Raw genomic sequence first — 24,342 nt, 5'->3', positions numbered from 1 at the left:
TTACTTTGATTTTTATCTTACCTCATTTGCCCTTATGATATCTACCTGAAATGACTGATGTGCCCTCCACATATGTAGTCAAAACCCTAACTTCCTCCTCTCCCGGTGTGAGTCTCCCCGACCCCAAAACTGTTGAATTCATTGTAGGATTGAAAACAAAACAGAAGATGATGCCATCATCTAAAGGTCGGATTTTTTTTAAGTTTTTAGGCAAGTCGGAGCTCTATGAGTCTACTACAACAACTATACTACGCCGTTTTTCTTCCTTGAGAGATTTCAATGCTAATAATGGTGAAGATGATGATGGTAGATACAGCAACAACTATCAGAACCCTCCCGAACCAATACCCAATAGGCCTTTGAGGGGAGGGAGATCATTTAATCATCATAATCCGCCTCAAAACTCTTCTCACACTCACTTCAATAACACTAACAGAGCTCGCCCTCAACCATCCAAGGTTGCCGATGATGTTCAATCAAACGAGAATTTCTTAGAAAAATTCAAACTTTCTGTTGAGAAGAAGGCAGAAAAGCCCTCACAAAATGATGCACCAACAGCAACACAACACAAGAATGATCCTCCCCAAGACGCGGACGAGATCTTCAAGAAAATGAAGGAAACGGGTCTCATTCCAAATGCTGTTGCTATGCTTGATGGACTCTGCAAAGACGGTCTTGTCCAGGAAGCAATGAAACTGTTTGGTTTGTTGCGCGAAACAGGTACCATTCCTGAAGTTGTTATTTACACTGCTGTTGTTGATGGCTTTTGCAAGGCTCATAAATTAGATGATGCAAAGAGGATTTTTAGGAAAATGCAGACCAATGGCATCTCTCCAAATGCCTTCAGTTATGGTGTGTTAATTCAAGGTTTATGTAATGCTAACGAGTTAGAAGATGCTATTGACTATTGTATTGAAATGTTAGAAGCTGGTCATTCTCCGAATGTTACAACTTTTGTTGGATTAGTTGACGGGTTGTGTAGGGAGAAAGGTGTTGAAGAAGCTCAGAGTGCTATTGAAACATTGAGACAGAAGGGATTTCTTGTTAATGATAAAGCTGTTAGAGAATACTTGGACAAAAAAGCTCCTTTTTCATCATCAGTTTGGGAAGTAATCTTTGGGAAGAAATCCTCTGAGAAACCATTTTAATTTTTTTCTTTTTCTTTTTTGTAAGTTATTCAATGATGCCCTTTCATTGATTATGTGGCCTTATTGTTTTATCATATGAGAAGATGTGAAAAGAATATTTAATTTCATCAATGGAAGTTCTCCTTTTAACTTGTGTTTGCCATAATACTTTTGCTTCATTCTCTTGCTTAAATAAATGTGTCGGTCATGTGTTTCTGGTAAGTGATCACAGGCGGTACAGTCGGGAAATGTTAGTGTAGTAATACAGAAACTAGTGCCGTAACTACAGAGCACTCTGTTCTGCATTGTTCTATTTCTGTCATGTAAAGTTAGATAGCTTATATGGACTTGAAATGGAGAAGTAAAAATATTGTTTTCTGTAATAAACTGTATAATAAATTAATTTTGGTGTGAAAAATGAATGAAAAACCAGATTGCAGACTCATCTTCTGCTGTCCTCTCTGTTTAGCACTGTTCAGCTGCCCTTCTTTTTCAAAATCAGATTATCATTCAATTTATGCTGCCAAAGTATGTATGTATAATAACAATTAGAATTATATCCTCTCAGTTCTCGCTTCTAACAATAAGCATGATCAATTAGGACATCTTCATATTACTGTAATTCATAGTTTTGTTAAGTTTATTAGATTGAGGTTGAATATTTCACCCTAGAAATGTAACGGCACTAGTATTTATTGTAGCTCTTCCACTTTGGAGCAAGGATTCATGTCATGCTAGTATTCGTGACAAAGTTGTTACTGCAGTTGAGCATATTTTGAAGGCAGAAGAGCTAAAGGAGACCATTATCGTATATGACAATTTGAGAATGTGATGTGCAAACTGAACTGATAAGATTATGTCAAATGTATCTTCTGCCTATACTTTTTCTACTTGCATTTTCATTTTAGTCCATATTCAACAGGATTGATAAATTGAAATTTTTATTAGCTGATGCTATACTGGTTCTGAGATGCCTTATTTTAAACTATATGGGACTTATGTCTTACTTCATATAAAAGCCCAGTTAAGAGAGAGTTTTATTTTCTTCCAGGGCACGTCTTTTATTCTAATCTCTTCAATTTAAGGCCATGTCAATGCTTTCTTTTCTGTGCTTTCAGCTGTTCTCTCCAAGTAATCTCACAATTGATTATCAGGAAAATAATGCCTTTGACAAATGTATATCATTCACGACACAGAAAACATACATTAAATTAACTGCAATGTATAGAAAGGTTGTCTGCTTTTGTTTTTATTCTCTCTCCTGAAGAACACAACAACTAAGTAGAAGATCAACCTGGTATACAAACTAAAGCAGGACATATATCGAGAAAGCACTAGTTAGGGAAGATAGTTCAATCTGAAGATTTGAATTGGTGGATTCAATGCCGTGTCATTGGGCAGGGCCTTACGAGCTATCTCAATTGTTAAACACTGATTCAATTCAATTAATACCTTATTCATGGTTGTAAGTTGAAGTCATAGCTAATTCTATAGCTTTTCTGTCGGAGTCCATGTCGAAGTCCCCTGTAATCTTGGATCAACAATATTTCTAATATCCTCCTTTGTAAACAGGACACCCATTTACTTATATGAGTCCATTCAGGACTACTTTTTATCAATAACAGGTTTGTATGTGATTATCTCCAAAAGAACCACTCCAAAGCTATACACATCACTTTATTTGGTTAATTTTTTTGATGTAGAATACATGCCCTCACTTTGGTAATTCCCGATATCTAGATCATGAATCTAACCTTTTTTTTTTTTTCTGGTAATTGCTGCGCAATTTAAGGTTCTAAGGTGAAATTATTAGACAAGGATTTCATCAAACTAATTTGTGAAATCATGTGCATTCCATATGGTGGTCGGTCATTGTTTAATTATAGTGAGCTAGCCTAAGATGAACGGAGAGAGACTAATTTAAATTAAATGTTGAGCACAACACAACTCACCAATAAAATTCCCAACCCCCTATAAGATCTTTGTGTGATTTGGTCGGCCTGATTGTTTACGCTGGTCAAACCAAAGGCAGAGAGAATTGTGCAAAGTGATCGCTTTTATAATAATATTTGAATCCATGGTTGCTGATTTAATATTGTGACAAACACACGCAAATGCTTTAGCGTGAGCGTGTTATTTGTCTTCGCCCATTGGCACTGCAGTGTGCAACTGTAAGTGTTTGCAATTGCAGTCAGCTCATCCAAAATTCTGCTTCTTCTGTAAGATTTTTTTTTTTTTTTTTTTGGCATATACTCAATTAATCTTTAGAGTTCTGAAATTAACGACTAGATAAATCTCCAGTGATTACCTTTATTAGGGGTTGAAATGAATCAAATTTAGGACCTCTCGAATAATATACTCAAGAATTTTAGTTGATCATTCAATCATCTAATAGTAGTTAGTAAGATCTTACATTGAATGCACATAAATTTTTCAGATTAAAATGTCTTCTTGTGAGGCAAAAGTTTAATTAGATTGATTTGAGTTTTTTGCAAAAACTTGATTTGGTCGTTTGAGTGGTAAATGAGGCATTAGAACTCGTGGAGACCATATGGACGGACCTCAGAAGGGGCGAGTGGGGGCTTACAACCCTACTCAATTTTTTATTTATTGATTTCCTTTATATTTGTCTTTTTTTCTTTTTTCTAAATTGATATAATATAAGAAGATGAGTATATTATTATTTAAATATATTGTATATGTATTTATCATTTAGAAGTCAACTAAAAGGTAAAACTTAGAAATAATATTTCTTGCCCTCTCTAATATTATTTTTATCACAAATTTTATATTATTTATTTTAAATTTGTCCACTCTGATATTAAACCTAAATCTGTCCCTGTTAATGAACTCTACATATAACACAAGTGGTATGAGTTAATGATTTTTTCCCATCTAAATAATAGTTTAATGACATTTTTCCACATAGAGATTTTTAAAATATCATTTTATTACTCATATTTATATTCTTACGATGAACATAGAACAAACTTGATCCAAATTATTAGGGCTTTTGAAGAGAGGAGGCCGATGAGTCTTTTGATAGTTGAAATTGATTAGAACTTGACTTTGGAGAGGTGACTGCGTAAACCCTAATCTCTCGATTACTAGTGATTGACGAGATCGACAAGAATAGAGTTTCAAGGGTTCCGGTAAGTGATGATTGGAGAAGAAAATTGTGGTGATAACGGGTCGCAACAATACCGAAATCAGGAACCGAATATAAATTTAGATAACAAAATAGTATTTTAAATGTATGTGGATGAGAAAGTGTTATTTATGATGGGTGGAAAAAAGTCGTTGACTACAAGAGGTATGCTGATGATGAATTCATATTCAATCAATCATGGTTTTTGTTAATTTTTTTTTTTTTTTAGTGATGTTTATTTATAATATATGGAAAGGCATGCTGAAGGAGGTAGTGTGAGGAATAAACAAGAAGAATTGGGTTAATTAGGAACAGGTGGTGTCCTCATCGAGAATAAAATAAGAGAAGACTGAGAGGATGTGGGGTCGGCGCCGGCCCTGCTTCTCCGCCGAATTCAAAGTTCGATAACGACCCAACACTTAATAAAACACGACTTAGTATCTTTCAAACCATTTTTAATTCTCAAATATCCTCCAAAAGTCTAAAACCTTTCAGCAAAAAAGAAGAGGTTAACAAATACTATAAAATGGTTTGACCCTCAACCCTATTTTCCTATATAAACAAACAACAACCGCTGCAACAACCTCGTCTTCCTCTCTAGTTTCTACTGATTCAGCTCAAAACAAAACACAAAACCAGAGAAAAAATGATTTTTTTAGTGTATTCAGAGTCACGCTTGTGCATGGCCAGCATCGTTTCTACACTTCTATTACCATCCCGTTACTTCACTGACGAAGGGTCTTCACAGAATACTGGCTTTTATGTTTTTCAAGAATGCGGACGATGATCAGAGCTCTATCGAGGAGCTTGCGCCCTATCTTTCAGTAAGTAATTTGAAGAACTGGGAGGACGGAGGAGGGAATGTGCTCCATTTGCTTGATAAGTTCCAGAAGGCATGCAGGAGCAGACTATGTAGATGTGCCACGTCTTCCACATGGATTGCATGGAAAGATGGCTGGATTGCTGTCAGTTTACCTGTCCCACTCGGCAGAGCCTTCGTCCCATGAATGTTAAATCTTCCCAGCCAAATAATGCCATTTCCATTAGACTCCTGTAAAGTTTTGGTTGTAATTTTTGCAAAGAAATGAAACAGTTTAGTTTAATTGTTGTATATGAGTATGATTTTGATACTGTGTTTGCTATATTCTGGCTTTTGATAATGGAAGATAATTGAAGTGCGCGAAGTCAAGCGGCGGGAGCATTAGAATAAGGAATCTAATGGTTCTGGGATTGCGGCTTTGATATGTCAAATGTTTTAAGAGTTTGACATGTGACATTTGCCTGCCGCCGCCGACCACGCCGTTTCTTAATTTCTTATTACTATTATTATTCAAATGAAATCTCACTTCACGGCCGTTCCAGTATGACTAAACACAAGAGTTTTCCCCAAGAAAAAAAAAAAAAAAAAACAGTTAGAATTCTGCAACCGATTATGGTGAAATCCTTAACAGAAGTTTTTTTTTTTTTTAATAAAGCTGTGGATTCTGTAGAAAACCATTGAAGAATTGCTGAGATTCCATTCCATTCCGAACAGCCGAAACAATTGAACAGGTCGATGTCGCGACTGGTTTGTAATTAACAACCCATAAAGTCATATTGGGCTTAGATTTAAGAGTCTAAATAACGAATAAATAACAATTGGCCTGGGCCGCCTTTTCTATATTGGCCCAACTGTAAATTTATCATAGTCGTGTCCTGTCGTCAGTCATCATACATAAGCATCTAGTTGTTTAATAAGGAACGAGGGAGAGCAAAATTACAAGCAAATTTATTGGTGACCGACACAATTTCATTCTATCGTCAATATAGTCGAAAAACCATGGTATGTGACATTATATGTCGTTGTTTGTTGATTTCATTACTTAATGGAGGATTGATCCATCGAATTCCGTTTCTTTAGATTACCTCTTTTATTTATTTTTCATTTTATAAAACTTCTTTGGAGTTTTTCATTTATTGAAGTATTACATTAGATTTGGTGGTTTTGTTCGCTGATGCATTGTTCTTGAACTGATTTTATATTTAGGTGATATATTGTCAGCGTTAGATCTGACTTCATAATCGCATTATTAGATGATGTTTGAGTAACGTTTGGGATTATGATGGATTCGGTTGCTCTCTGACGTGCAAGTTTGCTAATTTCGTGATATGTATTGTCAAGTTCGTTATTATCTATGTCAACCTCGCTAAGATCTTGATTAGAGATCATTGAAGCGTATGGCGTAGAATAACAGTTTATGAATTTTTTGGCCTTCACCGACAAAGCTGTTATTAGTTTAGCAATTTATTACAAGTTCTGAGACTTGCCCATGTGGGTTATTCATTCTTGAACTACCTTGTTTTTAAACAGAAGTTGGAAGACGACTTTTGAATATTGTATAAGAGGGATAAGGATGCATTTGTAGAAAACTAGTTGCATGGACTTGTATGTCAGAATGGTAAGCTTAGCTGAACTAGCTTATCATACTATACATTGGCTTTCTTGGAAATGACCCATGTTTTTATGTCATTTTCTCACAGTTGGCTTAAGTTGACTACAAACAAAAACCATATCTAAATTTTCTGGAAATGACGTGATGTTGAGGGATAAATCATGGATTGAAGGAACATGTTTTGATTGCAAGAATTTTGTAGTGTTTATAAAGTTGACAGGCGTTGAAGAGCAGCCTTGGATGTTGAGATTAAGGCTTTTGATCTTGGTTGGCCTGAACCATTGCCAATAATATCTTTCAAAATATAATTGAAAAATGTGTATTCATTTACAATTATTGATTGGATAGGCCACAATCATTTAGGTTGTGCTATGTCCGACAACTCTGATTTATTAATCTTGTTCATTTTATGTTGCCAATGCCAATGAGATTAATGGTTTTACTTTGCTATGTTCTATAATTTTTTATCTTCATATGTTTCATTCAATTTGTGCTTCTTATTAGCCGACAGGAAAAGTCCGGTTGACTAAACGGTATTCTCCTTATTTACAAAAGGAACGAACTAAGGTATGGTTTTAAATCTATGTCACTCAGATATTCTATCCTTAGATCTTAATATTAATTTTATTTCAAAGGACCTGCCTTGTGTTGGATAATGATCGTTGTGGTATCATTTCCTAAACTTATTGTAGCACTGTGGTTACATTGATGATTTGTTTAAACTGTTGCTTTGTCTGAAGTTTATTCGTGACGCTCAGTGGAATTCATTCTTCATGAGGATCCAAGCTCTGTATTTTGTGGAATGGAGAGGATACAAAGTTGTTTATAAAAGGTATATGCAAATATGACAGTATTTGTGACTTAATGAATGTGTTTCCCATCATAGAGATGATCAACTAGTTGGTTCCAATAATAGTTTTTGCAGATATGCTAGTCTATACTTCTGCTGTGCATTGATCAGGATGACAATGATTAGAGGTCCTTGAAATAATTCATCATTATGTTGAGATTATTGACAGATACTTTGGAAGTGTGGTGAAGTTGACTTACTTTTTATAAGATCACTAGTGCATTAAAGTGTATATTCCATTTGATTGGTATAGAAACTGACGTTTGTGGTAATCTAATTTTGCTTCCAGGTCTGTGAGCTGGACTGATCTTCAACTTTCACAAGGTATGCTGCAATGGGCTTGTTTTGCAATTGGGATTTCCTTTCTGAAGGGTTTTTTTTTTATATCATAATGGTGATTGATGCAATAAGTGACTGCCCAAAATACCTTATTAATTTAATGTCCTCTTGCTTATCTAGCGTAGATCAGTTTATATTGCATGGATGCCAAAATCTGTGTCTTTTGCTAATGTTGATAGTCGTTTATGTATAGCCATTATATTTTGGATGAACTCTTGATAGCCGGTGAACTTCAAGAGTCAAGCAAGAAAATGCTGCACGTCTAATAGCTGCTCAGGTATATTTCTTTTTCTTGGTCACATGGTTTTTGGTTGTCAATTCTTCTCATATTTTTTTTTTTTTTTTTTTTATGTTGTCGACTCATTGGTGGAGACTGCAAAAGAACAGACCGGTTCAATAGTAATATAATCGCACAGGCCACCATAGTAGGTAACATATTGTGGTTGTGCATGTTTTGGTCTACTTTGAGTGCTATCTGTATTCATTTCATCTCAATTTCCGTTGTCAGAGCTGAATTGCACGGTAAGGATCTCGCAAGAATTTTATACTTGGTTGCTCATCAGATTTGCGTATAACAGTGATAAATTTGGCTGATGCATCTATACAGCTGATCCAAGCCTTTTAATGTAAAGACACTATACGACGGAACATTTGCCTGTATTTCTTGCTGTAATTTGCAAAGCACAGTATTTTTTGTTAGTGAATCGTTGATTTTGCTATATTCTGGATATATATTACATGTTCTTTTTGAATGATTGTCTCTTATATACTTTAAATTACCAAAAGATACCACTTTGATTAAGAGTAGATTTTGACAACAATGGTGTTGTCATTCGATATTAAATCATTTGCTGTTTGAGAATTCAATATGGTAAAATGCTAGTCCTCTCCTACCATGATGCGAATCAAAGGCCAATTGATTCTGCGAAAGAAAGGATGTTGTTTAATTTCATTGGCACCACTATTTGATCCTAAACGATCTGCAGGATCTCTGTTTAACAACAAATTAAGCAGTTGCCTACCTGCAAGACTGACTTGGAATGAAATATCAAGCAAATTAACATCAATTGTTAAATTTGCCTGCTCATCTCATGAAACTGAAATGTTCTGCCCGAATGGAATACTTATTTTACAAGTTCAATGAAGAGAAGCCCTGTTCATCATCATCAATCACTTCTAAATTCAAGTTGACATCTTCGATTTTGGTTTTCCTAGCCAGTTAAAACTTATAGCTGGTACACATTTCCATCAAAGGCACTGAAAATTTAGACCCAATATACTTTGTAGCCCTGATGTTCTCAGGAAGGGATCCGCTACCTTTCCAAAAGAAGTTTTCGGTTAATACTCACTTGTTAAATGTTCTCCATTGTTAACTATTCATCAATTTAAGTTCAAGAGATTATCCATATTTTGACCAAACCTCAAGATCCTGAGCATGTATACAATATCAACTGACTCACCAGAATAACCAAAGAATAATTTTAACAGACTTAAAAGGCTTTACCGGAATGCTACTGGGGAAAGTGAGGTCCTTGTGCAAAATGTTGGCAAATGTCTTCCATCTATTTTTACCTCTGAAAGGTGTAGGGCCGTAGAGCATCTCATACAAAAAAAATACCTGAATACCAGACATAAAATGAATTCAAAGCATTTGATAAGTATCAAACTAGATAGGAAATTCCGGAAAGATGTGATTGTTTGCAAATTTTGTGTGTAGACATGACAAAAGCACATTCTGTGGTGACAAGAGATTACAAGGAATCCTTTTCATAACCTTGCAACGCCGGAGAAAGAATTGATTACATAAAGATTACACAATTTTCTTAATTCTATAGTTATTTTTTTACACCCTTTAATCCAGCAAACATAAACCTTCCAACCCTGGCATGGGCAGGATTTATTTCATAGACTTTGTACATCTATAAGAAACCTCAAAAGCTAGAATATAGCTAGTACCCTACAAATCATGCAATTTATNCGCTCAAGTCAGCAAGGCTGAAAGAGATTTAATAAGAATTAAGGAGAAGAAGAATTACCAGGAGTCTTGTCGGAGGCTAGGACTACGGCAGAGGCGTCGGGTTCTTGAAAGTAAGAACTTTAGGAGTAAATAGATGATTTTGAGTAGTGTAGATTGACTATGGGAGATTGCCCCTTAATGAGAGGGTAAGCCTCTGTTTTTATAGTAAACCCAAGGGGTTGGAGTCCTAGTAGGACACTGAGCCCTCTTTTTTGAGAGATAATCCCTATCAAGAAAGAAATATGATTTGTTCCCCTTATTAGATTAAGTTTAATAGTTTAAATAAGATTTGAAATCTTAGTAGGACATTAAGTCCTATTGTGGGAGATAATCCCTATCATAAAAAAGATAAGATTTCTTGAACTTATCATATTAAGTTTAATAGTTTGAGTAAGATTTGGAATCTTAATAGAAGAGGAAATAGAATGAGATTCTGATTTCCTATTTATAGACTGTTGCAGGCTAATGGGCTGAAACCCAGTTTAGCTTAACTTATAAGATATCCCAACTCATAAAGTGGGTAGGTCGCAAGGTGATTTTAGGCGTAAGCCCAATCGGGATTGGGTTGAGGCTTTGGGTCGTGACATGTTTATTTCATTATTGGGCCTCGTCAAGCCCAAGACAATTTTTGGCCCTAACAGTACCCTTATCCAATATTTATTTTAATTATAAATGGAGCTGGTCCGCGTTTGGTTTGTCTTCAACTGGTTTTATATCAAAATAAACAACTTGCATTTCATTTGAAAACATGGAGGATAATTTTACTCAAACAAAATTTAGAATAGCAAAAAAAAGAGAGGTAAAACTTAAATCCCAAAACAGAGCAAAGAAATTCGCGATTTCCTTCGTCATTTTGCCCTAAAATCTTCCTTTCTTCACTACTAATCATCTCCTCTTTGTCGTCACTTGTCAGCTCCTCTTCATTGTCACTCGTTAACTTCTCTTCATCGTCAAGTATGTCGATCTCTTCTCCTTTCAATGCTTTCGTCTCTCATTTCCGATTTCCTCCTTCAACGACAGCCTAGAGCCTTCAGCCTTGTTTCTTTAGAGGTGGAGGCTTGCTTTCATCTTCGGCAGTAGCTCATCTTCGTATTCAGCTCCAGCTCATCTTCGTTAGATTTGTTGAGCTTTTCCTTTCTTTTGAGAACTACATGCCATTAATTGATTTGAGAACTGCATGCCTTCAACCTTGTTTGTGTTTTTGGTTTGAAGTAAATGAATGGAGGTGTTGATTATGGTTGTGGTGGGAGCTTAATCTCCATATTCTTGATGAGACGACGTTGGGGATATTCTAGTGTAGGTGGTGGTGTCGATCATGAAATGGCCAAAATTAGTCTAAATTACGTCAAAAAAATTTAAATTTTATTGCTTCGATTTGGTTGATGTACTTGGGATTAAGAGAAATTTAAGAAATAAGGAACATAATTAGTGGTGGATTAATGAAACATTTATATTGAAAAACCGGTTAAGTCGGAGTTCTATCCAACTATAGATGGGACAACTCCACTTCTATTTTTACTGGTTACCTTCTTTCAATTAATAAACTCATTTTTATTTTAATTAAGAATGGCGGTGGCCCGCATTTGGTTTGTCTTCAACTGGTTTTACGTCAACTTATATTTCATTTGAAAACATGAAGGACAGTTTTACTCAAAACAAATATGCGAATTTAGAAGAGCAAACAAAACAAAGGTAAAACCTAAATCCCAAAATAGAGCAAACAAATTCGCGATTTCTTTCATCATTTTGCCCTAAAATCTTCCTCTCTTCACTGTCGATCATTTCCTCTTTGTTGTCACTTGTCAACTTTTCTTCTATCATCACTCGTTAGCTTTGCTTCGTCGTTAAGTACGTCGATCTCTTATCCTTTCAATGCTTTCATCTCTCTTTAACCTCGGCATTTCATCTTTCATTTCCAATTTCCTCCTTCAACAACAAACAAGAGCCTTCAGCATTGTTTCATCCGAGGTGGAGGCTTGCTTTCATCTTCAGCAACAACTCATCTTCATCGTCAACTCCAGCTCATCTTCGTCGTCAGCTCCAACTCATCTTTGTCAGGTTTGTTGAGATCTTCCTTTCGTTTGAGAACTGCATGCCATTAATTCATTTGAGAACTGCATGCCTTGAGCCTTGTTTGTGTTTTTGGTTTGAAGTAAATGAATGGAGGTGTTGATTATGGTTGTGGTGGGAGCTTAATCTTCATATTCTTGATGACACGAGGTTGGGGGTATTCTAGTGTAGGTGGTGGCCGGTCATGAAGTGGCCAAAATTAGTCCAAATTGTGTCAAAAAAAATTTAAAATTTTATTATTTCTGTTTCGTTGATGTACTTGGGATTAGGAGAAATTTAAGAAATAAGGAATATAATTATTGGTGGATCAATGAAACATTTATATTGAAAAACCAGTTAAATCAAAGTTCTATCCAACTATATATGGGACAACTCCACTCCTATTTTTATTGGTTACCCGCTTTCAATTAATAAATTCATTTTTTATTCTAATTATGAATGGAATGGAGCTGGGCCGCGTTCGGTTTGTCTTCAACTGGTTTAACATCAAAATAAACAACTTGTATTTCATTTAAAAACATGAGGGATAGTTTTGCTCAAACAAATTTGCGAATTTAAAAGAGCAAACAAAACAGAGGTAAACCCTAAATCCCAAAGCAGAGCAAACAAATTCTCAATTTCCTTAGCCATTTTGCCCTAAAATCGTCCTGTCTTCACCGTCGATCATCTCCTTTTCGTCGTGACTCGTCAACTCCTCTTCATCGTCACTCATCAGCTCCTCTTTGTCGTCAAGTACATCGATCTATTCTCCTTTCAATGCTTTTATCTCTCTTTAACCTCTGCATTTCATCTCTCATTTCCGATTTCCTCCTTCAACGACAGCCTAGAGCCTTTAGCCTTGTTTCATCAGAGGTGGAGGCTTGCTTTCATCTTCAACAGGAGCTCATATTCGTTGTCAGGTCCAACTCATCTTCGTCAGGTTTGTCGAGCTCTTCCTTTCTTTTTGAGAACTGCATGCCTTGAGCCTTGTTTGTGTTTTTGGTTTGAAGTAAATGAATGGAGGTGTTGATTATGGTTGTAGTGGGAGCTTAATCTCCATATTCTTGATGAAACGAGGTTGGGGGTATCCTTGTGTAGGTGGTGTTGTCGGTCATGAAGTTGCCAAAATTAGTCTAAATTATGTCAAAAATTATTAAATTTTATTGCTTCGATTTGGTTGATGGACTTGGGATTAGGAGAAACTTAAGAAATAAGGAATATAATTATTGGTGGATCAATGAAACATTTATATCAAAAAATCGGTTAAGTCTTATAAAACTATAGATTGGACAACTCCACTCCTATTTTTATTGGTAACCTTCTTTCAATTAATAAAATCATTTTTTATTTTAATTATGAATGGAGCTAGCCCGCGTTTGGTTTGCCTTCAACTGGTTTTACATCAAAATAAACAACTTATATTTCATTTGGAAACATGAAGGACAGTTTTACTCAAACAAAATTGTGAATCTAAAAGATTTTTCAAACAATATGAGAACAATAGTAATGGTGTTTTGGTGTTTGAACCAAATAATGTAACACGAACATGATATAAAATATGTTACATGTCATGTTAATATTAAAAGTTTACCTGATTCTCAAATTACACCACTATTAATAATGACATTAACCGGGAGGTCAATCCAATTCCAGCTTGAATTGGGATATATTTCCAAGCCTTAAATGCAAGCCAAAAAGCTTGATCTAGATCCAATTCTAGCTTTAATTGGGTGATGTTTCCAGGCAGCTGAAAAGCTAGACCTAAACCCTAGGGGGTTGACCTTACGAAGATTTGTTCAATTATTTAAATTTTTAAGTTTAAATCTTGAGACGATAACATTGTGACTTAACTGATTCTTTGAGTTTGTAGTGTGTTCAATGGACTTTAATGATTAGCTAAAATACGTGCAACTTGATGTAAGCTGGTCTGAACACTCTAATTATAAAAAAAATAATAATAATAAAATAAGGGAAATTAATTTACAGCAGTTGACTAAAGCAAAGCGTTAACAAAAAATAACTGTTTATCCACATTAACCGACATACCTTGAATGACCCACTTCCCATTATACATATCTTCCTGTCTCACTATACTCATCTTCCCTTTATTCAATCTATCTCCAATAAAGTAAAGTTCGTTATATTCCGTATATTTGAAGAGTTAATGATGATTATTTAATAAAGTTTATTTTCTCATATTTTATCTATGAAAATAAAATTCCATAATTTAATTATCTTATATTTACAGCACATATGTTAAATTATGTGTTACATGTTTATACATATATTCAATAATAAATATTGTTTATCAATTCTGAACATGTTGAAAATAAATGTGGATTTGATTTCTAGAAGTTCTTAAATATTGAGAAAAAATTTCCTCTAATTTTGTAAAATACTTTAGAAAATATAATTCATCAAAACCTAACCTTAAAATCCTTTAAATCGTGTCACTTTCGACATGAGTAAATGAATGACTTGATTTAACAATTAATAAATATTAGTAAATCACTTGTTCTATTATCAATAGTTTTTCATGTATTAAGGTATTTAATAAATTACGGAAATTAATTAAAGTGCACATAAGTTTGTTCGAATATGTATCTTTTAAAGAAAAAAGATAAGACTCCGTTTGGTTCACATTTTTACGTTTTTGGGAAAAGTTTTTTGAAAAAAGTTAAAAAAAAGTTGAATTGGACGGGTATTATATAACACCTGCTCTCTACTACTATTCTTATAGTTCATACTATGTAAATTATAGATATACATAGCGTATGGAAGATAGTGAGCTCAAACTTTTCTTTACTCATAAAATATAATTCTTCACATATACAAAATACTCTGTATTAAAAACTTTCTACGTAATACAAAATATCATAACTGGTAGACAGTAGTGCCAGTACTCTCTGCTCTTCGACGTCCATCCGACCGCTACTCCTAATTTCCTGTAAAACAAGGAAGAACAGTGGGGTGAGCACAGCAATGCTCAGTAAGTAAATCCTCTACTACCTGTCCCCACAACTCACTTTTTGGTTCTTTCCTTACTTTACCGTTCTTATATTTCTAATTCTCACTGTTTTTCTCTTTCTTGCTAATACTTTTATTCTCCTTTAACTCTGTTCTGCTCTTTTTATTCTTTCTTTCTCTCGGTTCTTATTATCTTTTCTCATTCTCTTATTCTTACTCACCGTGAAGGAAATTCACAGTTCTCTCTTATTCTCATCATACTCACCATGAAGAAAAATCATGGTTCTCTCTCTTATTCTCGTTATACTCTCACTAACTATGGAAGAACTCATGGTGCATGCATGTATGAGATGTACATACACTTAATGCAAAAGGACTGCATGTTTCTTTCTTCTATTCTCTATCCTTACTAACTCAAACTCTCTCATTCTTTCTCATACTCTCTCTCTCTCTATCTCATTCTTTCTCAAGCTTTCTCATTCTCTCTATTATCTCATTCTCATTTCTCATAATTCATTTCTACTAACTTGCTCTTTGAATGTCACAGCACAATCATACAGGAGGCACGGCCGGGACTTCTCTCACTCTACATGACTTCTACTGATTCTCTTTCTGTCTCTCTTTCTCATAACTCTTTTCTGTTAACTTCCTGTTGTAGGTCACGGCTTCATCTTATCGGAGGCACGACTGGGTACTCATCCCACTCTTCGTAACCCTACTCATTGTCTCTCTTTATTCTTTCTCATGTTTACTCATTCTTCCTCACTTGCATGTCATGGCCTCATCTTACCGGAGGCACGGCTGGGTGTAGATCACAAAGCACCAACCCACTCTTCGTGACTTCTACTCATTCTCTGCCGATCGGAACCCTTGGCCACGTGAGTGTATTCTCTCTCTCTCTCTCTGAATGTTACGGCCCCATCTAACCGGAGGCACGGCTGGAACCTCATGTTCCACTCTTTGTGACGGTCACAGCCCTATCTAACCGGAGGCACAGCTGGGGATCACAAAGCACCCACTCTCGTGACTTTACTCATCACTCACAGGTTTCCCATCGCACAACCTACTCTATTCTCTTTTTTAGCACTTTTCTCTCTTTTATTCGCTAGTGCTCAATCTCTTTCTCTTTACTATTAGAGTGTTCTCATTCTCTTTACTCTTAGAGTTGCTATTCTCAACATTCTCTACTCTTTCTCACTCAAACTATTACTCATAGTATAACTTATACTCAAAATTCTCTACTCTTGCTCAAGCTAATATTCATCTCTTCCTCAAGCTAGTACTCATAGTATAGCTTAACTCTTAGAGTAGTCTATTCACAAAGTTCTCTACTCTTTCTTAAGCTACTTCTCAATGCACAATTAATGCATATAGATGGTTCATGCTCATTAATACACTTATGAAATGCCAAATGCAATATTGCATCAAAATAGTCATTCTGTGCAGGTCACACTCAAGAAGACATAACTTGAGTTATACATCTCGGATTGCTACGGTTTTTGACTCGTTTCAAAGCTTAGAGACAGGGCTACAACTTTTATATTTTGGTCTCAACCCAGTTCGATTTCTAAGATGCCCAAAAATCATTCACAAAGTCACAGCTGTGACAGGGCAGTTTCTCACTTAGACATTTCATCAAACAACTCATGTGCATACCAAAGCTCTAATTATCTATAACTCTACTCTTCTCTCTAACTATCCAAAATGGGAGGAAAAGTCCCTCATACACTCTAATTTCCTGTCAAGGTAAAACACTCCTATAGGGTTTGCTCAAAACTCCCTTCAACTTCAATCAAACTCAACTCATCATCATGCAATCACAACACTCCTCATAACTCAATTAAATTCATATCAATATAGATAAATACTCATAACATCTCCATTTCTCAGCAAGCATAATACATACATATACATACACAATCTCCACTCAAATAAATTCTTAAATCTCAATTTAGTTTGGATTTACTTACCTTGAATTTGAGCAACTCCACCACTATAGTCTCTCTTGGATAGAATTCCCTTACCTCTTAAAACCTAAGCATATAAAACCATAAGAATTCAAAACTTTAAAATTTAATCTCACATCTTGATGCAAGAATCTTACCTTTGGATGCTTAGGATTGAAAATCCACTCAAAAATACCCAAAATCTATGAATTTCCTAGGAAATCTAGTGAAGAAATTTGAGAGAATTTGAGTAAAGAATGGCATGAATGGAGGGATAGAGTGGCTAGGGTTTCTACTCTTGAACTCTTATTATATATATATATATATAGTTTCCCATTTTGCCCTTGCTCTTTCTTAGAAATTTCATCTATGTCCATTAGTCAATTATAATAATGCCTTCATTTTTATTACATTCTCCATGAAATTCTATCTCTTTCACTCCCCAAGTTTTCAACTAATTTTGAGTGAAAAGACTATTTTACCCCTAATGAAAGTTTAAGGGATTTTCTTCACATTTTTCTCAAAATAACTTTAACAAAATTCAACTGAGGGCCAACCAACCAAAAATAACAACATGCAAGCTCAAATGAGAACAAATCAATAAACATTCAATAAATGCAACAATAATTTAACTACATACCTCAAGTGGGGCGTTACATATTACGATGTAGAATTTACAAATTAATAAAATACCCCCTATGTTTGTTTTTTTACAAAACACCTTATAATAAAACATTAAAAATTAACAAAAACACTTCCAACCCACCCACCAAATACAGACAGCCAGCCACCACTGCTGGAGGGTGGCCGGAGTCATCCTATTGACGCATGACCGGCTGGATCTTGTCGGTCGTGCACCGATATGACATTTTTCGATCAGAGTCACAGTGGATCTGGCCGAAAAACGCTAGATCTACGGCTAGATCTAGCCGCATTTGCTCGTCAACGATGGCTAAAGATACAACCGTCGTTGATGGTCAACGACAATTAGAGGTGGAACAAATGGGCCGAGTTAGGCGGGTCAACTCTAACCCGGCCCGTAACGAAGTGGGTTGAACCTGGACAGCCAAGATGGCGGTCCGAGTTGATCCTAACCAGATAGCAACCCTCGGGCGGGTCGGGTTGCAAAATGGCAACCCGCAACCCGGCGGGTTGCTGTTTTGTTTCTTTTGAAAGAGACACGCCAACCCGTCGGGTTGGCTGTTGTCAACCTAGCGGGTTGACTGTTATGGAATAACGGGTCGGGTTGGCCCAAAAAAATAAAAAATTTTATTTAATTTTTTAAATTACCCATTTACCCTTGAAATATAGCTGTTGGAGGGGTCTTTTTCATCATTTTTCTTTCCCTTTTTTTTTTTTCCCTATAAATTGGCCTTAAACTCTCACATTTTTCTCACAACTCAAATTCTCTCATTCTCTCATATTCTCTAATATCTAATCTCTCAATTATTTATTTATTCTCTTAATCTCTTTATTATCAATTTGCTCGTATTTTAATTTTTATTAGTTTTTGCAATTTTTAATTCATATTTCCAAATTCCAATTTCCATATTCAAATTTTCTTTCTTTAATTTTTATTTCTTCTACNCTATTAATTATACAAATACGATGAATTTGTAGTCTACAATGTTTTTATTTAATTTGAGTTTAAATTTGTAATGTGTAAGTGTTTATTTAACATTTTTTTTCTAAATGGGGTATTTTTGTCAATTCATTGTAAATTTAACAATCAACTAAGATAAAAAACTTTAGTATTTGAAACTATTATTCCTAAACAGTAGTACATTTAAAGTACAGGGACTACAACAGAATTGACCCTTCATATCTGCTTCTTCTTTGTCTTCTTTATCTTAAGAGAAAAACAAAATAATGGTAAGTTTGAAATAATCTGTTGAATTTAATTTATCAAGTTTTTTATTGTAATTCTAACTTAATTATATTGGTGTGCTAACCGTGTTAGTTAAGATGTTAAAAGATTGCCGCGTGGGTCACAGCTTCCTTTAAATATATATTTCCCTGAATATACACACCCATTTTTTTAATCATTGGAATATCCAGATCAGTTTACACACACTTTAATTAATCCTTGAGATTCTTTTTTTTTTTTATATCACAAATGATTAACCTTAGAATTCATTGAATATCCTACAAGCCTAATATTCTACGTAAGTCATAAATTAAATTCATCGAAGTGTTCAAGTCAACTTATATGCACTTTGACTAATTCAAGGATCCATTGAATACTCTACAAGTTTAATATTCTAGGTAAGTTACAAATGATTAATCCTCGGAACCAATTGAACACCCTATAAATTTAATGTTCTAGGTAAGTCATAAATTAAATTTGTGATAGATGGTCCTAAGACTTGAACCCAGAAAATCAAGGAATAGAGTACACCTGACATACATAGTTTTATTGTTCATTTTATGATTGAATGAAAAGAGAGTTATTTCTGTGATAACAAGGCAGACAAATTTAATTTATATTTCCAATATTAAAATGTAGTATAGTAACGAAAGTTATAGACCAATCTTCTTGTATTCTTCTACCGCAGCGTACAAGATTGGCGTGTAAAATCGCCGGCAGGCTATGTATCTTCTGCAGAAACTTCGTTGCAGAAATGTCATTCCAATTCCTATTCTAAATGATAATCCCATTGAGTTTTCTTTCGGGCGTGCTATTGTTGACATTACTGTCAAATTTCTTTAATATTTCCGGTTTCAAAAACTCAACTACCACTCCATACAACTTGACATTTTCATTCTTCGGATGAAGGATGTATATGTGTATATATATATATATATATATAAAGAATAAAACCAGAATACGATGTGGAATTTGGAACGGGTCCAAAAGTCAATGGGGGAAACCAAAGCACTCTATTGAAGAAGCTGAAGCGCAATTTCCTGAACAAAACTTAAAAAATATATATGTGAATAAAGAGAGAAACACAGGCATCAATCATCTCTCTTTCTGTGCTTTCCTCAACTTCTTCTTCNTTAAATAGATGAATTGATCTGGTTTCAACAGTACACCAGATATAAGAATGTCATTAATATTTATAGTAGTTACATGATAGAGAGAAGTTCAAAATAACAAACAGAAAGATTACATAGAGATCTACGTAACAGACTTATCAAATAAGCATTTCAAACTATTATTGTTACAGCAGACTTGTCCTTCAATATCTGACTGTTGAGTATCATGCATAGGGATGGATTCTGTTCTGTCACTTATCTATTTAACTGGCCCCCGCAAGCTAATGGTGAGAGGTTGAACCATAAGCTTGCTGCGAAGGAAGGAAAATCTAGATGCTGTCAGTCCCTTAGTGAACATGTCTGAAGGTTGGGAGTGGGTAGGGATATATCGAGTAAGGATGTCTCTATTGAAGATTTTCTTCCTTATAAAATGATAATCTACCTCGATATGTTTTGTACGAGCATGGAACGATGGATTGGAGGATAAGGATAGTGCACCAAGGTTGTCAACCCATAGGCAAGGAGGGGAATGGAGTGGCAGACCAAGTTCTTTGAATAACATACGCACCCAATATAACTCGGTGACAGTAAGGGCCATTGACCGGTATTCCGCCTCTGTGCTTGATCTTGCTATAATTGGTTGTTTCTTTGCCATCCAAGAAATGAGACATGGACCTAGGAAGATGTAATAACCTGTTGTGGACTTGTGGTCATCGGGACTCCCAGCCCAATCTGAATCACAGAATGCATGAAGTGCTAGTGATCCTTTTGTGTAATGGAGGCCATGTTCAATTGTACCTTTGAGGTATCTAAGTACGCGTTTGGCAGCTGTGAGGTGGATTGTAGTAGGACAATGGAGAAATTGACACAATTGATTGACACTATAAGCAATGTCTGGGCGAGTTAAGGTACAATAGTGTAATGCTCCCACAATGTGCCTGTATATGGATGGATCGGGGAGAGGATCACCTTCATGTTTAGACATCTTGCTACCCGATAGACATGGTGTTGAGACTGGTTTGGCACCAACCATTTTGGTGTCTTCAAGCAAGTCAAGAATGTACTTACTTTGATGAAGATGAAGTTGGCATGAGGTACGATGAACCTGGATGCCCAGAAAGTATGATAGTGGTCCTAAATCTTTCACTGCAAAGTCACGGCTCAGTTGATGAAGAATTTCTGTCACTGCAGGAGGGGAGTTGCTTACCACTAAAATATCATCAACATAGATGAGAATAAATATGGTGATAGTAGGGTGATGTAAATAAAATAGAGAAGTGTCCACATGAGAACCGGTAAAGCCAAGATCAAGTAAGCTTTGGGAGAGGCGCCTAAACCAAGCCCTTGGAGCTTGTTTCAAGCCATAAAGGGACTTGTGTAGGCGGCACACATGAGTTGGGAACATAGGGTTTTCAAACCCTGTTGGTTGTTCCATGTAAACTTCTTCCTCAAGGTGACCATGCAATAACGTATTAGATATGTCAAGTTGTTGTATCACCCAATTGTGATGAACTGCCAATGCAAGAATTAACCGAATGGTGGCAGGCTTAATAACGGGACTGAATGTCTCATAGTAATCAACTCCATGCTCTTGATCAAAGCCTTTGGCTACTAGCCGGGCTTTGTACCTTTCAATGGTTCCATCTGCCCTTTGCTTGAGTTTGAAAACCCACTTATTTCGAATGATATGTTTGTTGGGAGGTCTAGGACACAAAGTCCAAGTTTTGTTTGCAAGGCGAGCATTAAATTCAAGGTGCATAGCTATTGTCCAATTAGAATCCTTGGAGTCTTATTTGCAGGTTCGAGGCTCAGAGGGGAGTGTGGAGGACAAGGCCTGTAGGGGATGATTGATGGAGGAGTATAAATGGTAGTCAGAAAACTGTTTGGGTTTGTGGGAGTTGGTTTGAGAACAGGTGACCATTTTACTAAAGGAGGGATGGGCAGTAAGGAAGGCAGTGTTGATGGATGAGTCATGAGTGGTTGGGGCAACATCTGTCTGGGCAGGAGAGGAATTTGGAGCAGAGAAGTCCAGATCTGCAAAAAACTCAGGAGAAGAATGTAATGGAGAAGTAATAGATGGTAAGGAAGGGGGGGGGTTGGGGGGGGGGGGACATACCTGTTGATGCAGGAGTAGCAGAGTCCACTAAAGTGTCGTCCAAGGTGGGAGTAGGAGCAGGAGGAGAGAAGTCAATCACGGGAGGGAAGGGGACAGGTGAGGTAGCGGTAGAGGTAGACTTTTGATGGATGGAGGCAGCAGGGAATGTATGTTCATCAAACACAACATGTCGTGAGATGTATATCCTGCCAGAGGTGATATCAAAACACCTATAGCCTTTTTGGTTGGTAGCATAGCCAAGAAAGATGCACTTTTTGCTACGGTATGATAGCTTATGAGGAGAATAAGGTCTTAAGAGGGGATAGTAGGCACCCCCGAATGTCTTAAGAAGGGAGTAGTCTGGGTGTTTTTGAAATAAACGATAATAGGGGGATTGATTGGCAATGACAGGTGTGGGCATGCGATTAACAAGGTATTCTGCGGTTAAGAAAGCATCAACCCAATGTGTAGGAGGCAAATGAGACTGAGCTAAGAGACTTAGACCCGTCTCTGTGAGATGTCTATGTTTCCTCTCAGAGATGCCATTCTGTTCAAAGGTGTATGGGCATGTTAGTCGATGTAAAATGCCACTTGCTGCCAGAAAAGATTGAAAAGAATGAGAGAGATATTCTCCTCCATTGTCGGTTTGCAATTGTTTGATTTTAAATGAGAAAAGATTCTCAACCAAGCATTTAAATTTAAGGAAGGATAAGGAAACATCAGATTTTTGCTTAAGAGGAAATAACCAAGAAAACCGAGAATAATCATCTATAAAAATAACATAGTATTTACAACCACTAATTGACATGACAGGAGAAGTCCACACATCAGAATGAATAAGTTCTAGGGGGTGGTTGGATTGATGAGTAGAGATGGAGAAGGGAATTTTATGGCTTTTAGCCATTTGACAAAATTCACAAACATGCTTGAGCTTGTGAGTGCCAGAAACCAAAATTAAGGAGCTAGTAGTGAGCTGCTGGAGGACAGATTCGGATGGATGGCCTAATCGTGAATGCCAAGTTGGAAGAGGGATGAATTGAGTGGTCCAATTGAGGTAATTGGTGCCATCCAATTTGACAGATACCAAGGGAGTGATGTTGGGTAAAGAGAATGTTGCAGCGGAGTCTTTGGAAGCCATAGGATCAAAGAAAAAAGGGGGGTTAGCCAAGTAAAGGCTCTGACGCCAAGTGAAATAGATGAATTATCTGGTTTCAATGGAATACCAGATATAAGAATGTCATTAATATTTATAGTAGTTACATGATAGAGAAAAGTTCAAAATAACAAACAGAAAGATTACATAGAGATCTACGTAACAGACTTATCAGATAAGCATTTCAAACTATTATTGTTACAACAGACTTGTCCTTCAATATCTCCTTCAATATCTGACTGTTGAGTATCATGCATGGGGATGGATTCTGTTCTGTCACTTATCTGTTTAACTTCAACTGCCAGTGATTGGCGAGATCGACGAGAATATGGTTTGCAGGGTTTTAGTGAGTGATGATTGGAGAAGATAATTGTGGTGGTAACGGATTGCAATATGTCGGAATCAGGAACCGAATATAAATTTAGATAGTAAAATAATATTTTAAAAGTATGTGGGTGGAAAAGTATCATTTATGATTTAACCATTATTGGGATGGGAAAAACTCGTTGACTCCAAGAGGTCTGTTGATGATGATCTCATATTCAATCAATCATAGTTTGTGTTAATGTTTTTTTTTAATAATAATAAATGACTATTTATAATATATGGAAAGGCATGCTGAAGGAGGTAGTGTGAGGAATAAACAACAAGAATTGGGTTAATTAGGAACAGGTGGTGTCCTCATTGAGAATAAAATAAGAGAAGATGCTATTGACTATTGTATTGAAATGTTAGAAGCTGGTCATTCTCCGAATGTTACAACTTTTGTTGGATTAGTTGACGGGTTGTGTAGGAAGAAAGGTGTTGAAGAAGCTCAGAGTGCTATTGAAACATTGAGACAGAAGGGATTTCTTGTTAATGATAAAGCTGTTAGAGAATACTTGGACAAAAAAGCTCCTTTTTCATCATCAGTTTGGGAAGTAATCTTTGGGAAGAAATCCTCTGAGAAACCATTTTAATTTCTTTCTTTTTCTTTTTTGTAAGTTATTCAATGATGCCCTTTCATTGATTATGTGGCCTTATTGTTTTATAATATGAGAAGATGTGAAAAGAATATTTAATTTCATCAATGGAAGTTCTCATTTTAACTAGTGTTTGCCATAATACTTTTGCTTCATTCTCTTGTTTAAATAAATGTGTCGGTCATGTGTTTCTGGTAAGTGATCACAGTCGGTACAGTCAGGAAATGTTAGTGTAGTAATACAGAAATAGTGCTGTAACTACAGAGCACTCTGTTCTG

The 24,342-nt window shown here is 35.8% G+C and overlaps 1 protein-coding gene and 1 pseudogene across 1 annotated transcript; both read left to right on the top strand.

Moving 5' to 3' along the window:
* Positions 1–50: 50 nt before the first annotated feature.
* On the top strand, positions 51–24,061 carry LOC116127735 (pentatricopeptide repeat-containing protein At4g38150-like). The gene is made up of 2 exons (XM_031413377.1): positions 51–930; positions 23,844–24,061. Exons 1-2 carry the CDS (start codon positions 51–53, stop codon positions 24,059–24,061), a joined length of 1,098 nt encoding a protein of 365 aa, XP_031269237.1.
* LOC116127820 lies at positions 7,195–8,410 on the top strand (annotated as a pseudogene).
* Positions 24,062–24,342: the final 281 nt, after the last annotated feature.

The sequence above is a fragment of the Pistacia vera genome, unplaced genomic scaffold (genome assembly GCF_008641045.1).
Source record: "Pistacia vera cultivar Batoury unplaced genomic scaffold, PisVer_v2 Contig195, whole genome shotgun sequence".
Taxonomy (NCBI): domain Eukaryota; kingdom Viridiplantae; phylum Streptophyta; class Magnoliopsida; order Sapindales; family Anacardiaceae; genus Pistacia; species Pistacia vera.
The sequence above is the reverse complement of the archived record's forward strand: the minus strand, read 5'-3'. Positions and strand labels throughout refer to the sequence as shown.